The sequence below is a fragment of the Amblyraja radiata genome, chromosome 2, assembly GCF_010909765.2.
Source record: "Amblyraja radiata isolate CabotCenter1 chromosome 2, sAmbRad1.1.pri, whole genome shotgun sequence".
NCBI classification, from domain to species: Eukaryota; Metazoa; Chordata; class Chondrichthyes; order Rajiformes; family Rajidae; genus Amblyraja; species Amblyraja radiata.
Window position 1 is genome coordinate 63,909,493 of NC_045957.1, and position 19,888 is coordinate 63,929,380.

A 19,888-nucleotide genomic window follows, 5' to 3' on the forward strand; every position below is an offset into this window, starting at 1 on the left:
GGGCACCGCTCACTCTACTAAATAACAGTTGAATTTAAGATGGAGACTCCCCCTCCTCCGATAATCCCCCTCCTCCACTCCCCCCACCCCCCTACCTCGCCAAAATAAGAAAAACCTTGCCACTGTCAGGTTATGGCAGAATACTCTCCCATTACATGGAGAATGCAGATCCAACAGCAATTGAAGCCTAGCACCATCCAGGAAAATGCAGCCTATTTGGATTGCATCCTATCTATCACCATTGAGCTATGGTCCCATACAGTATCTCCAGGACCATTGTTTCAATTGGGCAAGACTGCTTTGATAGCGCCTTCCAAACCCATAATCTCACTCGACCAAAAAGAAAAGAGCAGCTAGCTCTGCTGCCTGCAATTTTCCTCCAAGTAACATATGAGAAAATTTGTGATGTTCCGTGATCCTGAAATGCCTTCCTCATGGCACCACCCTCTCATTAAGGGCAAATAAACCACAGTGCTGGTGTAATTCAGTGTGTCAGGCAGCATCTCTGGAGAACATGGATAGATAACAACATTTCAAATCAGGAATGCAGTTTTTAACAGTGACCTTCATAACCGTTGCATAATTTGTTCCATTGTCATCTTCTGGCATCCTTTATGAATGAGAAAACCTTCTGTTTGTTTTTTTGTTTTGGATACGTTTATGTATAAAGTTGAATCACATATTTAGTTTTAGTTTCCATGAGTTTGTTTTCAACGAGTAGACACTTGTTTAGAGGACATACTGAGGCATGACATGAAGTAAGGGATTGGTAATGGCTCTACTTTTTGTGACCTAATAATGAAGTGTTCCTTTTGTGCTTGAAGTGATAGAATAAGAACAATGTCATTTATCTCTTGTATTCCCACAGGCTTTTGTGGCAGCCTTTGCCGTTTCTGCATATGCATCTTCTTACCACAGAGCTGGGAGTAAGCCATTTAACCCAGTTCTAGGAGAGACATATGAATGTGCAAGGAAAGAGAAAGGCTTCAGGTTTATTGCTGAACAGGTAATGACAATAAAAACAAAATATTTTGGTTAGGCAGACGGGCATCCTGAACTATTGTTTCTTGTACAGGACCTGGTTACTTTGAGAAATGGGTGGGAATAATTTGGAGTTGAATACAATTACTTATCATTAATTTATAATACTATAGTATTAGAAATTGACTATCTCATAATGTTGTCAACATTTCAATCAAAAGACATTGGTATGAGTGCATTTCTGTAATAAAGGATACTTATTAGTTCAGCTTAAACACATTATATTTCAAAGTGTCTGATCCAGCAGCCAAAGTGTGCTGGAATGGGTCAGACCTCTATGAACTGAGGAGCATCTGACAGCATCTGAAATTATGGGAGCAAGGTTTATTCACACCTCGGGCAAATGCTACGGGCAAGTGTTGATCTACTGCTCTAAAGAGAGAAAAGATTGCAGGATGGGTCTACTAAAGGGGTATTCTTGCAAATATTATGCTCCAAGTAGACCTCGGAGGGCATTGTTCTTGTTTGTCACCTCAACAGAAGCAAATTTTACTTTTATCTGGAAGCTGATTAGTCCTTTCTTCAGCAGTTCACCCACCTTCTTAGACAAATGGAATTATTTTTAAATGCTTATTGGCTGGATTTCCAAAAGAAGTCTAATGCAGCGCACCCTCCACCACCCTTGACTGTCATTCACAGAAACCGTTGAGAAAGTATGGACTCATCTGGCTCGGATTGCATTTGGCCAAATTTCCACTCTCCAAACTGGGGATATACTCTTAACATAAATTAATTGTGGTTTGTAGCATTAAACGTCCCAATAAATTTCACTTCCCAATAAATGCGGGTGGTCGATGAGGTCCGTAGCAGCAGTATAAACTCAGAAAAATGGTTTAATTGTATAAAAAGCATTTGTATGTTTCAGTTATTTCGTTTTGGATACAAAGTGAATTTAACTCTTCAAGAAATAGTTAATGGGAAAAAAGCTTTCTTCATTTCTTTTAGGTCAGCCACCATCCTCCAATATCTGCGTGTCATGCTGAATCAAGGAATTTTGCTATCTGGCAAGGTAGGACTCGCAAACCTCTACGGTACAGAAACAGATTAGGCAACTTGTCCATTACAACCAAAGATCATCCGCTCTAGTATCTTGATTACGACCAAGTTGCCGAACCAAGTTGTTCCCACATGCCTGTGCCTTGCTCATATCCCTCCAAACCTTTCCTGCCCAGGTACCAATGCAAATATCTTTTTAATGTTGTAATTAATTACACCACCTCTATCACTTCTACTAGCAGTTTCAGGCTCCGCTTCCCTGGGGGAAAAGACTGGCTATTTTATTTGCATATCTATGTCCTTCAATGATTTTATATACCTGTACGGTCACCATCTATTCAGATAGGTGAAACTGGTCACCCATATTCCTGGGAATTTTGTTTTAAAGGTACAGTAAACCTTCATTTTTACAGTCTTCTTCACCAAATCTCGTTGCACTGATGTGCAATGACAATAAAATATATTATTATTATTATTATTACAACGTATTTTGGCTATAGTGGACCACCAGCACTGCAGGCCGCCACCGGCATCGCAACAACGCAGGTGCCAGCTCCATCAGCCTGGCCAGCTGACTTACTTCAGCACTTTGTGTCCTTTTGTGTTTTAACCAGCATCAGCAGAAACTAATTCTGATGATTCACCTGCCCTCTAATTAAATGAGCACATGTACCCGGTCTTCAATTCTATCTTATAGCTGTTGAGAGCAATGTGGAGGTGTGAAATTATCTTAATATATTAAAAGAATTATAATTAGATTTGCAAGTCAATATTCTTGCGCAAGATAAAATATTTAACTGAAGATGTAATTTTTTAAATAATGGGTTTATTTTCACTCTCTTTTAGATGTGAGGTGGAAAAACAAGTTTTGGGGTAAATCAATGGAGATTGTTCCAGTTGGAACAATTCATGTAACTTTTCCGAAGTAAGTATCATTGCAGGAAGAATCCTGTTGCAGAAAAAACATCTAAGTGAGTTTATATTGATTTAAAATTTGAATAGAATAATGCAAAAGTAATTTTGTTCCAGGAAAGCTATTATGTTTTCTTCTTTAACCTCCAACCACCACCTTGATGGCTGGTGACTTCATATCATTTCTGGTCAATTGCAAGTACTAATGACAGATGATTGAATAAATTGATCCACTAGCCTTTATGGTTTAAGACCATAAAGCACATTTCCATGCATTAGGTTTAAGATTGCATTACTTGTGAGTGAATTAAAGGATTTTCAGACATTTAAATCTTGTTACTGCCTTCCCTGGAGAACATGTTTTGGGAAAAACTTTCCCTTAACAGTCTTGCTGCCTTCTCATCTGTTGAGTGGGCCGAGTGCCAGATGCAAGGTGGGCATTTCTAGTGACGTGCAGATTAATCTCTGAATTTAGTACCTGATCTAAAATTTTATTGTTAGATAACTGCTCAGCTAAGGAAACTTAAAATCTGATATTTAGTTTCTCTTTTCGGACCCATTTGTAAATTTTGTATCTCCAGTCCCAGGATCCATTAGACCATTCTGACCCGATGCCAGATGCAATGCCAGAAGTGTACTTGAGTTCTGGAGATTTCTTCGTCTTTGAGGCAGATTCTCCGAGCCGGGAATGACTTGCACCCTTTCTGGTGCTGTGGGTTCTAATGTGACTGAGCCCAGTGTGTGAGCCACAGGCTCTACCACAGTGGCGCGGGAACTGCTTGTGTCAGCAGATGGGTGAACGTTTCAAGAGATGATGACCCCTAATGCCATTCGCACAGGATTCGATGTTCATATGGCCATCTCAAATATCTTTTGTTGTGGAGGTGGGGCTTCCCCATAATTTGAGGAAGGGGATGTTGCACTTTTTCAAGGAGCGTTGAGAACATCCTTGAGTTTCCTCTCTCCACGTGCTTATCTCTGGCCATGATGGAGCTTGGAGTACAGTGTCTAGTTCTGCAACTGGGTGCTTGGCATGTGAATGGTTGAGTTTGGGTTAATGCCTCCATATTGAGGAGGGTGGACTAAGAGAAAAGTGTGAAGTTGCTTTGGTTATTCTAGCAGTGGATGGGAAGCGCACAGCAGGCAGGCATCTCTATTGCGATGTAGATGTGAGCTTTGTACAGGATTCAGGATATCGTTTACAAGCACACTTTTCCACTGATGGTCAAAAGCGATGCTGGTGCACTGGAAGCAATGATGAATTTGTTCATCAGTGTTAAACTGTCATCAATCTCTACCTTTGTAGAGAGGTAACTCTCAAAATATGGAAAGTTGTCTATTTTTCAGGGTATTGTTATGGCCTGTTAACAGGTGACTGTTTTGCAATGTAATCCTCCCTATTCAAAAGTTGTTGTTGGAAGAAGACTGTTCGCCACCCAAGCTGTTTGCATTAGATTGTTCTCACATGAAACTCCATTAATTTTCTGCATCACTGCTTGGAAATCTTAAAGGTTCAGCACTGCTTCAGTGGGTGCTGATTCCCATCTTCCAATCAAACATCCTGAGCTACTGTTTCTGCACTCAATTTAAGCACGTCTTGGCAAGCTACTTTTGATCTGCTTGATGTGTGTTCAAGTTCAAGTTACATTTATTGTCACATGCACCAATTGGCACAGTGAGATTTGAGTTACCACACAGCCATACAAATAAAAAGAACACAATACACAATAGAATTTAACATGAACATCCTCACACAGTGGAATCAACGTTTCCCACTGTGAGGGAAGGCAATACAGTTCAGTTAACTTCCTCTTTGTTCACCCGTGGTCGGGGCCTCCGCAGTTGCCGCTACGGCTGCCCAATGTTCAGGCCCTCTCGCCGGGATGATCGGACCTCCAACATCGGAACAGAGAACACTCTCAGCGGCTTGGAGTTTCCGAACCGGCCGCTTCCTACCGGAGACCGCCACTCCCAAATTACTCCAGAATAACTGCCTGATTTTACTTCTCAAGGATAAAACAATGTTGAAACCCGTTTCGCCTTATTGAGCGCTTTATTTTTTAATTTTGTAGCCAACATAGGTGAAAACTGCCATGCACCATGCACTGCCATGCACCATGAGCTTTCAGTTCATCCTTGAGTTGTTTCCTCTCTCCACCTGCAGTAATATGCAGATTTAACAATGCAACATGGGGAAAACTGCAAGAGTTGCATGGTAGATTGTCTATACTGTATTGATCTTCTTCTTATCGAGTCCACACCCAAGATTAGAACTTGTTCAGCCAGAGCTGAACACACTTCTCGGCATCTGCACAATGGTGTCTATTTCACGCTTCTTGTGCGTGGTGGTGGAAAGATTGGTGGAAACAGGGCCGCCCGCGCGTGCCACTTCTCCCTCTCTCCTTTCTACCCATTTTATGTATACACTTTTTTCTTCTTACCCCCCCACCCATTTGATTCAAGGAGTTATTTTCCTCCAATTAACCTATTCTATTGCTGAATCCCATCTGCTGATGGCCATCCAACATTGCGCACTATAGTTGGGAGTTCCTGACATCCCATTACTGGATTGGCAGAGACCAGAATTGTTCGCTTGAATATATATCTCCTATAAACATAAGAGGGAGAGTTTTACTGGTCAGAGCCTGTGTTTTATGTGGGGCATAACTTCCACAAGATTCTGTGCTTAAAAATAGATTTTTCATTGCCCATTTATTTGAAGTAACTTAAACCGTGTTGAGAACAGCTCAAACAGCTGTAAGATGTTGTTCAATATGTTTAGCTCAAATAGATTAAATATACCAAGTATATGTCTATGGACCTGCCTAAAAGAAATCTCAAACATTCAACTTTCTCCTCAGATATGGAGACCATTATGAGTGGAATAAAGTAACCTCTTGTATACACAACATTCTCAGTGGACAGAGGTGGATTGAACATTATGGAGAGATTGTCATTAAAAATACAGCAAGTGACATTTGCCAATGCAAGCTGACATTTATGAAGGTATGAAATGTCTCTTTTTAGGCATAGACATAGAAAATAGGTACAGGAGGAGGCCATTCGGCCCTTCGAGCCAGCACCGCCATTCATTGTGATCATGGCTGATCGTTCCCTATCAATAACCCGTGCCTGCCTTCTCCCCATATCCCTTGACTCCACTAGCCCCTAGAGCTCTATCTAACTCTCTCTTAAATCCATCCAGTGATTCGGCCTCACTGCCCTCTGTGGCAGAGAATTTCACAAATTCACAACACTCTGGGTGAAAAAGTTTTTTCTCACCTCAGTCTTAAATGAAAGGAGGAAAGGAGGAAAGCTCATGTTTTTTTTAAATTGGTCTGTCTTTCAACCATTGCTTGCTTAAACACACATTCTGTGTCAGATATGTGTGATTATGAGCTGTGGACGTGTCCTTTACCTGTTTACTAGGACAAACCTATATTTAGTTTATGTAAACTACTTCCGATGACATTGGCCTAGTTTTGTACTGTGCGCTCTATGTTTAAGCTCCTGCAACTTTCTGAAGGAAGTAGGGTGAATAACCAAGTAAAATGGGGGCTGTCCTTGTGTGCAGAAAAGAATCAAGTGAATCCTGTCTGGTCAAGACTCTCAAACTGCAGACCTGTCATGGCACTGCTTGTCTCAACTTGTTGGTGACTTAATTCAAAAAGCAGGTTCTGTTTGTGGCTGGTTTATTCCATATGCACACAAAAGGTAACACTAATAATCATCTGTACTCCAGGCTTCAATTCACCATACTGGACTTCCTGTTGTGTGAAAGAAAATAGTAAAGGCAGGAAAATTAAAGCTTTACTCTGCTGCTGCATGCTCTGAAGTTCCCAAAAGCTTATTGCTCTAAAGAAAAAATCCTGAATCTACAATTTCATTCTGAAAAGGTGATTTGAAATGTGAAGTAAATTATCCCAGCGTTACAGCTAAACAACCTGGCTGGCAACCATAAACCAGGACAATGAACATTGCTATCAAGGCTAAGAATTTATTGATGTAATCTTCAAGGACCTTCACAATAGCCACCTTGAATAATCGTGTTATTACCAGACCAATGTTGGGGAAACTAATGAACAGGTTACTAAAGCCCTTTACACAAAGCACTTGAAATTAAATAGTCTAGATTTTGATTTGAAATAGTGTATGATGGTTTTATTACATTTAGCTAGAATAGCATGGCAAAAATCAAAACTGATGGTCCAGTTTAAAATGGTAGTTCTGAGAGTAGAGTTTAATACAAAAAAATCAGTTAAATATCACTTGCATCACATCCATCTTTAATGTTTACAGCAGTTTTAGTATTTGATGGTCATAATTCTGTTGCATCCTATGTACAAATTATCTTTGATATTCTAGGCTAAGTATTGGAATTCAAACGTTAATGAGGTTGAAGGGATCATAATGAACCAAAACGGGGAAGTAATGAATCGACTATTTGGAAAATGGCATGAAGGTATATATTATGGAACACTCCCATCGGCAACATGCATCTGGAGACCAAGTAAGCGATTTGAAGTCAAACAACATAATATCTGTAGCATTACTATAAAGCTATACCATTTTTTATTGAAAGAAGGACTACTTTATGAAAATTATCTTTTTTTCTTTAAAGGACACATGTACAGTGCCCTCCATTATGTTAGGGACAAAGACCCATCATTTATTTATTTTCCTCTGTACTCCACAATTTCAGATTTGTAATAGAATAGTTAAAGTGCCCTGAAATGGGGGACTATGTATAAACACTGCTGTCATTTCTACATGGTGAAACTAAAATGTATAAAAACAACCTTTATTAAAATCTGACAATGTGCACTTGAACCACAAGTGATTTTTTTCTATTGCTAATCTCAATTTGTGGAGTACAGAGGCAAATAAATAAATGATGGATCTATGTCCCAAACATTATGGAGGGCACTGTGAGTGTCAATTTTAGAAAAGCAGAGTTTGCACAACAAGCAAGGACATGACAAGGTGTGATCATTTTATTGTATTTCCATGTTGGGGTTTTTTTTAACACATTGCCATCAGCTGAGCTCGCACTTCTCTGACATTTAACAAAAATCACAAGGGAGTGAGTAGACCTTCATTTGAATATTTGAAGGTCTGGAATATTATTGCCATATTCCTTGGCTGTCCCCATTTTTGCCACAAGCGGAATTTGAATTACATATCCGATGTAGGCAATATTGAAGGGACAAGAGCTATTTCAGGCTGGTGCTGAGAATTAGGCTAGTGTTAAGTTGGTTAGTGCTAGGGTGGTGCTGAGAAAGGTTCAGACCAATAAACACCATTCCTGCTGTTATATGTTTAATAATTAAACTCTGAAATATGTGGCACTGATTAAAATTGGAAGTGCTTGATAAATGGACATATTTGCTGTGTGTATACAGTAATGTTCTCTTTACCTTTTACGGTGAACTATACAGTGTGATTTTCAGCAGCTTCATCAAGCTAACATACATAACCAGGAATCTCAGTGAATAATGGTGTTTTCCTTGGGTGATTTTGATGTGGAACATTTGAAACACTTTCTGCGTTTTAATAATACAGGTATTTTAAAATGAAATAGAAGCAATGCATTTAGATGGGTACAACTGAAGCTGACAAACTCATACTTAATAGATCAGGCTGCATCTGTGAGAGACAAACCATCAGAACTGGGAAGGAGATAAAGCTTGTAAATTACAGAGAGGGTGAAGAAAGGGAATGCCTTAGATGAACTAAATCCAAGGTGACCCTGGTGCTTGGCTATAACACACTGTTGGAATGCTGCATGCTGGTACAATGAAGCATCGGCACAAGCTTGACGAAGTGCATTGCAACTTCCAACTGGGTACATTTCAGCCTTTGATTAATTATTAAATACTGCAAATTCAGGTAGCGATTTCTGTCAATTTCCCCAGAGAATTGATGACCTACCCAATGCTGGCCTGCTGGCCATGCCTCCCTAATTGGGGCAGTACAATGGCGCAGCCGTAGAGTTGCTTTCTTATAGCGCTAGAGACCCGGGTTTTTTTCACTGACTATGGGGGCTGTCTGTATAGTGTTTGAACATTCTCCCTGTGATCACGTGGGTTTTCTCTGAGTGCTTTGGTTTCCTCCCACACTCCAATGACATATAGATTTGTAGGTAAATTGGTGTCTGTAAATTGTAAATTGTCCCTAGTGTGTAGGATAGTGGTAGTGTACGGTGTGATTACTGGTCACCATGGACTCGGTGGGCTGAAGGGCATGTTCCAGGTGCGACAGAGGTTCACCTGCATCTCCTCCAACCTCATCTATTGCATCCGCTGCTCTAGATGTCAGCTGATCTACATCGGTGAGACCAATCGGAGACTTGGCGATCGCTTCACCGAACACCACCGCTCGGTCCGCAATAACCAACGTGACCTCCCGGTGGCTCAGCACTTCAACTCCCCCTCCCATTCCCTATCCGACCTCTCTGTCCTGGGTCTCCTCCATGGCCAGAGCGAGCAAAACCGGAAATTGGCGGAACAGCACCTCATATTCCGCTTGGGGAGTCTGCATCCTGCGGGCATGAACATTGAATTCTCCCAATTTTGTTAGCCCTCGGGCTGTCTCCTCCCCTTCCTCAGCCCTCGGGCTCCTCCTCCTTTTTCCTTTCTTCTCCCCGCCCTCCCACCCCCCCATCAGTTTGAAGAAGGGTTTTGGCCCGAAACGTTGCCTATTTCCTTCACTCCATAGATGCTGCTGCACCTGCTGAGTTTCTCCAGCATTTTTGTGTACCTTCGATTTTCCAGCATCTGCTGGAAGTTCCTTCTTAAACACATTTCCACTCTGTATCTCTAAACGTCTACTCTGTATTTTGCAGCTTACGTTCTGCTGCCTGTGTTCTCACTTTCTAACTGCTCACATTCATTCGTTTGTCAGATAACCTTGTTTACAGCTTGTCCCCATGGTGAGCACTGGTTTACCTGATCAAAATGTAGCCCACCCCCTCATTTCCTGCTGCTAAACAGCTCCTTTTTGTCTCCTTTTCCTTTTGATCAAAAGACCAAACCTGAAACACTAGTTTTGTTTCTCTTCCCACAGATGTGGCCTGACCTGTGAACGTTTCCAGCATTTTTTTGTTATTTCGGATGACTGGCCTCCACTGTTCTCTTCTTTTCTAACTAGGGAAGAATGTTGCTGCTTATTGATTTTTTTAGAAAAGATAGTGTTTGTATTTCAGTGATAAATTGGATAGATGTCTGGTGCACTTAAAGCACAAATGTTCAGGACTTGAAGGCTGTGCAATTTCATAGCTGCTAAATCTTAAACAATATGCTACCTTTACAGTAGTATTCTTCTGAAGGTCGTGGCCTGTAGGGAAATCAATGTACTTGAAGCCCTGTGATAGGGTGAGTTGCAGAGAGAGAAGCTGTGGAATAGCAAAATCTCCCAGACCTAGGATATGTAGTTACAAGTTTGATTTTTTTTTTTAAACTGCCGATGCTGGAAATCTGGAATAAAGAGGAAGTGGTGGAAACACTCAGATCAGCACCCGGGGGAAATAAGCAGATTAATCTTTTCAGATGAAAGCCCTTTCACAACCAGGAAAGGGAAAACAAATTAATTTTAAGTGCAAATGTTTCCCCCCTCCCCCTTTCCCAATTCTGAAATTCTGATGAAGGGTTTTCTTCAGCCTGAAATGTTAACTGTTTCTTTTTCCACAGGTGCTGCCTGACCTGCCGAATGGTTCTAGCATTTTCTGTTTATAAGCTACAAGTTTGTTACAGGACACATTAACTGCAGGTCATGGCTTCATTAAAATGATCTGCTCAGATGATTAAATGCATATGTATCATGTTAAACTTATGCTATACGTTTAACATCACCAAGTGTTGAGTTAGGAAGTGTGAACATCTCTCTTCCCCTCCGTCACCCTTCACCTGTCCCAGTTTGGTGCTGGGCCCGTTACTGTTTGTCATCTACATCAATGATTTGGATGAGAACATAGAGGGAAAGATTAGCAAATTTACTGACGATACAAAAGTGAGTGGTTTTGCAGATAGTGAAGATGGTGGTAAAAGATTGCAGCAGGATCTGGATCGATTGGCCAGGTAGGCAGAGGAATGGTTAATGGAATTTAATACAGAGAAGTGTGAGGTGTTGCATTTTGGGACGTCGAACAAGGGCAGGACCTACACCATGAAAAAACAGCCTACCGGAGGACTGGGAGAAATTCAGAGACCAGCAGAGGAGGACAAAGGGCTTAATTAGGAAAGGGAAAATAGATTATGATAGAAAACTGGCAGGGAACATAAAAATTGACTGCAAAAGGTTTTATAGATATCTGAAGAGAAAAAGATTAGTTAAAACAAATGTAGGTCCCTTGCAGTCAGAAACAGGTGAATTGATCATGGGAAACAAGGACAATTGAATAACTACTTTGGTTCTGTCTTCACTAAGGAAGACATAAATAATCTGCCGGAAATAGCAGGGGACCAGGGGTCAAATGAGATGGAGGAACTGAGTGAAATCCAGGTTAGCCGGGAAGTGGTGTTAGGTAAATTGAATGGATTTAAGGCCGATAAATCCCCAGGGCCAGATAGGCTGCATCCCAGAGTACTTAAGGAAATAGCCCCAGAAATAGTGGATGCATTAGTGATAATTTTTCAAAACTCTTTAGATTCTGGAGTAGTTCCTGAGGATTGGAGGGTAGCTAATGTAACCCCACTTTTTAAAAAGGGAGGGAGAGAGAAAACATGGAATTGCAGACCAGTTAGTCTAGCATCGGTAGTGGGGAAACTGCTAGAATCAGTTATTAAAGATGGGATAGCAGCACATTTGGAAAGTGGTAAAATCATTGGACAAAGTCAGCATGGATTTATGAAAGGTAAATCATGTCTGACGAACCTTATAGGATTTTTCGAGGATGTAACTAGTAGAGTGGATAAGGGAGAACCAGTGGATGTGTTATATCTGGACTTTCAGAAGGCTTTCGACAAGGTCCCACATAAGAGATTAGTATACAAACTTAAAGCATACGGTATTGGGGGTTCAGTATTGATGTGGATAGAGAACTGGCTGGCAGACAGGAAGCAAAGAGTAGGAGTAAACGGGTCCTTTTCACAATGGCAGAATGACTAGTGGGGTACCGCAAGGCTCAGTTCTGGGACCCCAGCTATTTACGATATATATTAATGATTTGGACGAGGGAATTGAATGCAACATCTCCAAGTTTGCGAATGACACGAAGCTGGGGGGCAGTGTTAGCTGTGAGGAGGATGCTAGGAGGATGCAAGGTGACTTGGATAGGCTGGGTGAGTGGGCAAATGCATGGCAGATGCAGTATAATGTGGATAAATGTGAGGTTATCCACTTTGGTGGCAAAAACAGGAAAGTAGACTATTATCTGAATGGTGGCCGATTAGGAAAAGGGGAGATGCAACGAGACCTGGGTGTCATGGTTCACCAGTCATTGAAAGTAGGCATGCAGGTGCAGCAGGCAGTGAAGAAGGCGAATGGTATGTTAGCATTCATAGCAAAAGGATTTGAGTATAGGAGCAGGGAGGTTCTACTGCAGTTGTACAGGGTCTTGGTGAGACCACACCTGGAGTATTGCGTACAGTTTTGGTCTCCTAATCTGAGGAAAGACATTCTTGCCATAGAGGGAGTACAGAGAAGATTCACCAGACTGATTCCTGGGATGTCAGGACTTTCATATGAAGAAAGACTGGATAGACTTGGTTTGTACTCGTTAGAATTTAGAAGATTGAGGGGGGATCTTATAGAAACTTACAAAATTCTTAAGGGGTTGAACAGGCTAGATGCAGGAAGATTGTTCCCGATGTTGAGGAAGTCCAGAACAAGGGGTCACAGTTTAAGGATAAGGGGGAAATCTTTTAGGACCGAGATGAGGAAAACGTTTGAATCTGTGGAATTCTCTGCCACAGAAGGTAGTTGAGGCCAGTTCATTGGGTATATTTAAGAGGGAGTTAGATGTTGCCCTTGTGGCTAAAGGGATCAGGGGGTATGGAGAGAAGGCAGGTACAGGATACTGAGTTGGATGAACAGCCATGATCATATTGAATTGCGGTGCAGGCTCGAAGGGCCGAATGGCCTACTCCTGCACCTATTTTCTATGTTTCTATGTGAATGGTAGGCCTCCGGGGAGTGTTGTAGAGCAGGGGGATCTAGGTGTACAGTTGCATGGTTCCTTGAAGGTTGAGTCACAGGTAGATAAGGTGGTCAAAAAAGGTTTTGGCACTTTGACCTTCATCAGTCAGAGTATTGAGTATAGAAGTTGGGAGGTCATGTTGTAGCTGTATGAGACGTTGGTGAGACCGCATTTAGAATATTATGTTCAGTTCTGGGCACAGTGTTATAGGAAAGATATTGTCAATCTTGAAAGGGTCCAGAAAAGATTTACGAGGATGTTGCCAGGACTAGAGGGTGTGAGCTATAGGGAGAGGTTGAGTAGGCTGGGTCTCTATTCTATGGAGTGCAGGAGGATAAGGGGAGATCTTATAGAGGTGTACAAAATCATGAGGAATAGATCGGGCAGATGCACAGAGTCTCTTGACCAGAGTAGGGGAATCGAAGACCAGAGGACATAGGTTCAAGGTGAAGGGGAAAAGATTTAATAGAAATCCGAGGGGTAACTTTTGCACACAAAGGGTGATGGGTGTATGGAACAAGCTGCCAGAGGAGGTAGTTGAGGCTGGGACTATCCCATTGTTTAAGTAACAGTTAGAGAGCTACATGGATAGAACAGGTTTGGTGGGATATGGACCAAGCGCAGGCAAGTGGGACTAGTGTAGCTTGGACATTGTTGGCCTGTGTGGGCAATTTGAGCCAAAGGCCTGTTTCCACACTGTATCACTCTATGACTCTCTATGACTCTAACTCTGATGTGTGACAACCTAACTGATAATTGAAGTGGCACATGGATGAATGTGCCTTTTTGGTTTATTGGGGCTGGTTTTAGGAAACTAAACCTATGCAGGCAGTTCTCTGTATTTTTTAAGCTGATTAGTCTATTGGGCTGCGTAACAAGTGGGAAGCGGGTTAGACTGGGCAATTCAAGAAAATAATCTGAGTATTTGAAATGCATTCAAGCACTTGTTCACAATCCAAATTCAAAAATTACTCTTTTGACTGTGGCTAATTGTGATAAATATCACCACCAAATATGTATGAAGAATCAAACATTTGAGTCGAGCTTCTAGAATTTATAATTTAAGTGACATGTAGTTGATTTTTATACGTAACAGGCCCTATCTGCTTTGAGTAACCATTTAGCTGAAGAATTGTGCGCATCGGGATTTTTGTGATAAAATTTGAAGTAAATATGTATTTGTATGTTGCCAAAAATTAGAAAAGAGCTGTTTGTGAAAAATTGTTGTTCATCTTTTAAAGTATTTCTGAGGATTACTCTTATTTCCTGTATAACATTGATTGGAAAGATATTTGGCAGCAATTGCTATGTTCTGATTTTTGCATCGAAACCTGTGTGTTGCTTTGCTCTGAGAGGTTTTATATTTTTTCTCGTAGATCCCATGCCAAAAGATTTTGAGCAGTACTATGGACTCACCAAATTTTCACTGGGATTAAATGAACTGGAAGCTGATGAAAGATCATACCTTCCACAAACTGACACAAGATTCAGACCTGATCAAAGGTACATATTTACCGAATGCATCTCCATGATCACTTATGTTCTCAAGTCTTGTACTGACGATAGAGATTGGTTTATAACTTCAAATGACAATTTACATCACCAGTTTAGAGGAAGGGATCCTGACCTGAAATATTGACTCTTCATTTAGCTCTATAGATGCTGCCTGACCTGCTGAGTTCCTCCAGCAGTTTTTTTTTTTTTGTTCACACATGCTCAATGTCTTCCATGGACAAATGGATCATTTTGAAATGGTGACAACAGATTTGGCTTGTAGTCATTTGTTCTGAATGAAAACTGACCTCCAAGCCCAAAACATCACTCGCCTTTTGCTGTGACCCCTGTAATCTTTAGAAGTTTATTCCACGTAACTCGAATTATGTCAGTGTTTTTTGGTTATCTGATCCCAGAATATACCCACTTCACAAATCTTTTTATTGCTCCTTCTCCTTGGTGTAAACCAGAGAGTTGCTCTGTTCATTCTGCTTGATAAACCCCTTGCTTTGAGATTATCAGCTAAAAAGAAGAAAAAAACAGCCCTTTTCAATGGAGGAGATTAGCAATGGGCAAGTTGTAATGCTCCTTGTTGGAGCTGGTATTGGTCAGCCACTTAACTGGCTGCCACCAGAGTTTCAGGCATGAGTGGGTGGAAGATACAATCACCCATGAAAGCATTGGCAATAGCAGCTGTTCAGAGTTGGAGTTTGTCTTGCATGAGCTCTTAGTTTGACATTTACACAGTATCACCAAGAAATGTGTTTGAGTTATAACATTATTATAGAACTTTTGACAAGCCTCAAAGTAAAACTTTATAACAACTTGTAAAAGTAACAAGATCTATAAGTGTCGGAAGGAACTGCAGAGTAATTAGAAGAGAGCGGGAACAGGAATTAAGTTTAAAAATTCCCAAAGACAGATGGGAAAAATATCTTCTATATGTACATAACTGTTCGATTAATGTAAGACGTATTCTAATCCAATTTAAAATACTATATTACTCAAAAACTAAACTGAACAAAATTTTCCCAAATGTATCTCCCATCTGCAACAAATGTTTATCCCAAGAAGCAACTTTAACACACTCCTTTGCCTCTTGCATAAAACTCCATACATTTTGGAAAGAAATCTTTGAAATCTTCTCAAAATTATTAAAAACAAAACTGGACCCCAATACAGAATTGATTATTTTTGGAACAACAGGTGCCTGCTCTGAGCTATCAATATTTCAAAGACGTTTCCTCAACTACGGCTTGATAATGGCAAAAAAACTTATACTTAAATTTTGGAAAAATGCAACTACCCCAACGCTTAAAATATGGATCACAAGCATGTCTGAGACGCTACATCTTGAAGATATGAGATTCGTCTTAGCAGGAAAATCAGAGCAATTTTTAAAGATATGGTCTCCTTTTATTGATTCATTACAAGTATAGTATGGTGCAACACAACTCTGGAATTAAACCGATTCACGAACTGGGTGATGGGTGTGGTGAGAAATGAAGCAGGTATATCAACACATAAAGGTCTTTTTTTTCTCTTTTTTAAAAATTATTTTTGGTTTTTGTCTTCTTACTCTTCTATAGGCTTCCACTAGTTCACTCCTGGACTGCCAGTCTAGGGGTTTACACATCACTAGGCTAGTCAAGGGGTTTACACATCACTATTTATTTCACTCTCTCTCTTTTTCGTTCTTTCTCTCTTGTTCTATTTTTCTCTTGTTAAATTCAAAATAGAAGATGTACATTAAATGTATTTTGTCATATGCCGTGGTCTATACTACTGTACATTGCTTCTAATAAAATTACAAATACAATTTTTTTTTTTTTTTAAAAGGAACTGCAGATGCTGGTTTAAACCAAAGATAGCCAAAATAAAGCTGGAGTTAAAGCCCTGTCCCACGGTACGAGTTCATTCCAAGAGTTCTCCCGAGTTTGCCCTGATTCGAACTCGGAGATTTACGGTAATGGCCACTCGTCGGTACTCGGGGCTCTCGTGGACATTTTTCATCATGTTGAAAAATCTTCACAAGTCTTCCTGTGCTTGCCTGCCGTTAGCGAGTCTACCCGAATACTTGCCGTTAATGCCAAGAGACGTCCCCGAGCTCCGATGTACCCGCTACGTTCATTCTCCGTGCTTACCACGAGTTTGATTTTTTTTAAACTCTGGGGAGCTCTTGGAATTAACTCGTACGGTGGGACAGGGCTTCAACTCAAGGGGTCAGACAGCATCTCTGGAGAAAAGGTGATGTTTCGGGTCAAGAAGAAGGGTCTCGACCCAAAACGTCACCTATTCCTTTTCTCCAGAGATGTTGTCTGACCCACTGAGTTACTCCAGCTTTTTGTGTCTAACAAGATCTATAGTTGGCCCTGCAGATCTTCAAATACATAATTTCTGACAGTAAATGTTGTAGATATTTGGCATTTCAGACCTGCACCAGTAAAAATAGAGCAAATTCACCACAAATGTTGCATGACCTGTATTTCCTCTTTTTTTAATTTCAGTTCGTATAGAACTCCATTTGCTTTTACATCTCAATTGACCATTTGCAGATACTGCCCCCAGCTTCACCCAAATTTGGGGATCTCGATTCTTGGATGTCCAAGATATGCAACTTTTAAATTTTAACCAGCCATTAATTTATACAGTGAGAAGTCGAGTCTCTACAACAGATTGTTGATGCAACTGACCATGATGTGTTTCGTATTACTAGTGTCATCTATGTTCCATCTTCAGGTGGGACTAGTGTAGTTGGGACATGATGGCAAGTGTGGGCAAGTTCCACCTTCAAAATAATTTCCAGTGAAAAGACTACATCATGTTACATTTTGTTAATAATCTATGTCAATCAATGCACGGTGGCGCAGCAGTAGTGTTGTTGCCTTACAGCGCTTGCAGCGCTGGAGACCCGGGTTCGATCCAGACTATGGGTGATGTCTGTACGGAGTTTGTACATTCTCCCCATTTTCTACGAGATCTTAGGTTTCCTCCCATGCTCCAAAGACGTACAGGTATGTAGGTTAGGGTTAGGGTTAGGGTTAGGGTTAGGAACAGGTATGTAGGTTAATTGGCTTGGTGTATGTATAAATTGTCCTTAGGATAGTGTTAATGTGCGGGGATCACTGGTCAGCACGGACTCGGTGGCCGAAGGGCCCGTTTCCGCGCTGTATCACTAAACTAAACCGCAGTGAATACACTGAAATTCCACATGCATGAATCCTCAGGCACACCCTTAACTATGTTATGAATAATCTAAAAAATGACTCTCCCATGACATTCCCAATTCTTTCTGCCTCTCTGGTGTGTTTCTATTTGTTGATGTTCAGTTGTGCAATCACCAAGTATGAATTCTGGTAGTTTCCTCATTCCTTATGTCAACAATAATTGTTGAATCATTTTGTACCTTCCTGCATGTGTGAACATCCACATCTGAACAAGGGAAATACTAAATAATTACCTGTTTTACTGCATGACTTCATAGGAATACACCTATATTACCATAGCAACCACATATAAATACTCAGATTACGAAAAGTTATGAATGTTATTTGCAGTATTGGTACCACCCAAGATCAATTTATGTAAAATGAAGTGGCTGTTAATCCCATTTTACATCAAAGGAATGTAAGTCAAGTCAAGTCAGGTTTATTCGTCACATACACATACGAGATATGCAGTGAAATGAAAAGTGGCAATGCTCGCGGATTATGCAAAAAAACTACAAAACAGAATGGAACAGAATCACATATTCACATTTTACATATTTGTGGGAGGAAAAAAACAGCAATTTTAAAAAGACACAACACAACAGTAAAATGGTACAGTAAAGTTAGTCCCTGGTGAGATAGGAGTTTACAGTCCTAATGGCCTCTGGGAAGAAATTCCTTCTCATCCTCTCCGTTTACACAGCATGGCAACGGAGGCGTTTGCCTGACCGTAGCAGCTGGAACAGTCCATTGCTGGGGTGGAAGGGGTCTCCCATGATCTTGTTGGCTCGGGAGTTGCACCTTCTGATGTATAGTTCCTGCAGGGGGGCGAGTGTAGTTCCCATAGTGCGTTCGGTCGAACGCACTACTCTCTGCAGAGCCTTCTTGTCCTGGGCAGAGCCGTTCCCAAACCAAATCGTGATGTTTCTGGACAAGATGCTTTCCACAGCCGCTGAGTAGAAGCACTGGAGGATCCTCAGAGACACTCTGAATTTCCTCAATTGCCTGAGGTGGTAAAGGCGCTGCCTTGCCTTAAGGGCCTGTCCCACGAGCATGCGACTGCATGCGACAAGCGCGACCAAACCGGAAGCAGGGGCCGCGCGGGGGCCGCACGGAGGTCGAGTGATCCCCGTACAGGGTCTGTCCCACCAGCATGCGACTGCATGAGGCGAGCGCGACCAAACCGGAAGCGGGGGCTGCGCGGAGGTCGAGTGATCCCGTACGAGTTGACGTGAAGTTCGAGCAAAGTCTGCGGGAAGTTTGCGCTAGGCGTACGCCGTCAAAACGCTGCGTACGGCGTCGAGACGGTGCGTACAGCGTAGAGGCGGTGCATACGACCTCAATGCGGCTGTGGGCCGGCAGGTCGTTGCCGCGTGGAATTTATGAGCAGTGTCAGTTTTTCGGAGCCCCATGCGATGTCGGGACCAGCTCCGCACAACTCCATACGGCTCCGGCGATCAAAGTGGGACTGGCCCCTCGAGGCCGTACGGCTCAAGCGACCACGTTAGGTCGCGCTTGCCGCATGCAGTCGCATGCTCGTGGGACAGGCCCTTAACTCACCAGTGCTGCAGCGTGTGATGTCCATGTCAGATCCTCCATGTGGAGATATCAATGGAAGGATCCCTTCTACTTGGGCAAACCATTGTGATGTGATATCATCTTTTACAAAAACTATCTGTTGGAGCAACCCAAAACATCTGAGAGAAAGTGCTTGTGTTTTGATTCTTTTTTAAATGGGGGCTTTATTAAGGGGAAATGATTATTAGTTCCACTGTTGAATTCAAACCAAGACTGGTTGTTCTCATCCTTGTTTGACCGTGAGATGAGCTTCAGATGACATGCCATATCTTCAAGGCTACCTATTTCCACCTATGCCACCTCTTGCTGCAATATCCTCAATATAGCTCAAATCCCTTTGAAACACATTTATTCTGTGTTACCTCTAGTATAAACCTTTAAAAAATACTGTTGACTGACCTCCCGTGTTCTACTTTGCATAAATCAGAAATTATCTCACATTTTTCTGCTTGTGTTCTCACCCTCACTATCCAATCAATAGACAATAGACTGAAGAAGGGTTTCGGCCCGAAACGTCGCCTAT

The 19,888-nt window shown here is 41.5% G+C and overlaps 1 protein-coding gene across 3 annotated transcripts in view; it reads left to right on the forward strand.

Annotated features, from left to right (window-relative positions):
* The window catches only part of osbpl3 (oxysterol binding protein like 3), a 156,209-nt gene that overhangs the window by 125,420 nt on the left and 10,901 nt on the right, over positions 1-19,888 (forward strand). For all 3 annotated transcript variants that reach the window (XM_033047878.1, XM_033047887.1, XM_033047896.1), the window contains 6 exons: positions 869-1,006; positions 1,987-2,050; positions 2,884-2,962; positions 5,811-5,955; positions 7,315-7,459; positions 14,461-14,587. In XM_033047878.1, coding sequence (XP_032903769.1) covers positions 869-1,006; positions 1,987-2,050; positions 2,884-2,962; positions 5,811-5,955; positions 7,315-7,459; positions 14,461-14,587 — 698 coding nt within the window. The remainder of the gene's footprint in view (positions 1-868; positions 1,007-1,986; positions 2,051-2,883; positions 2,963-5,810; positions 5,956-7,314; positions 7,460-14,460; positions 14,588-19,888) is intronic.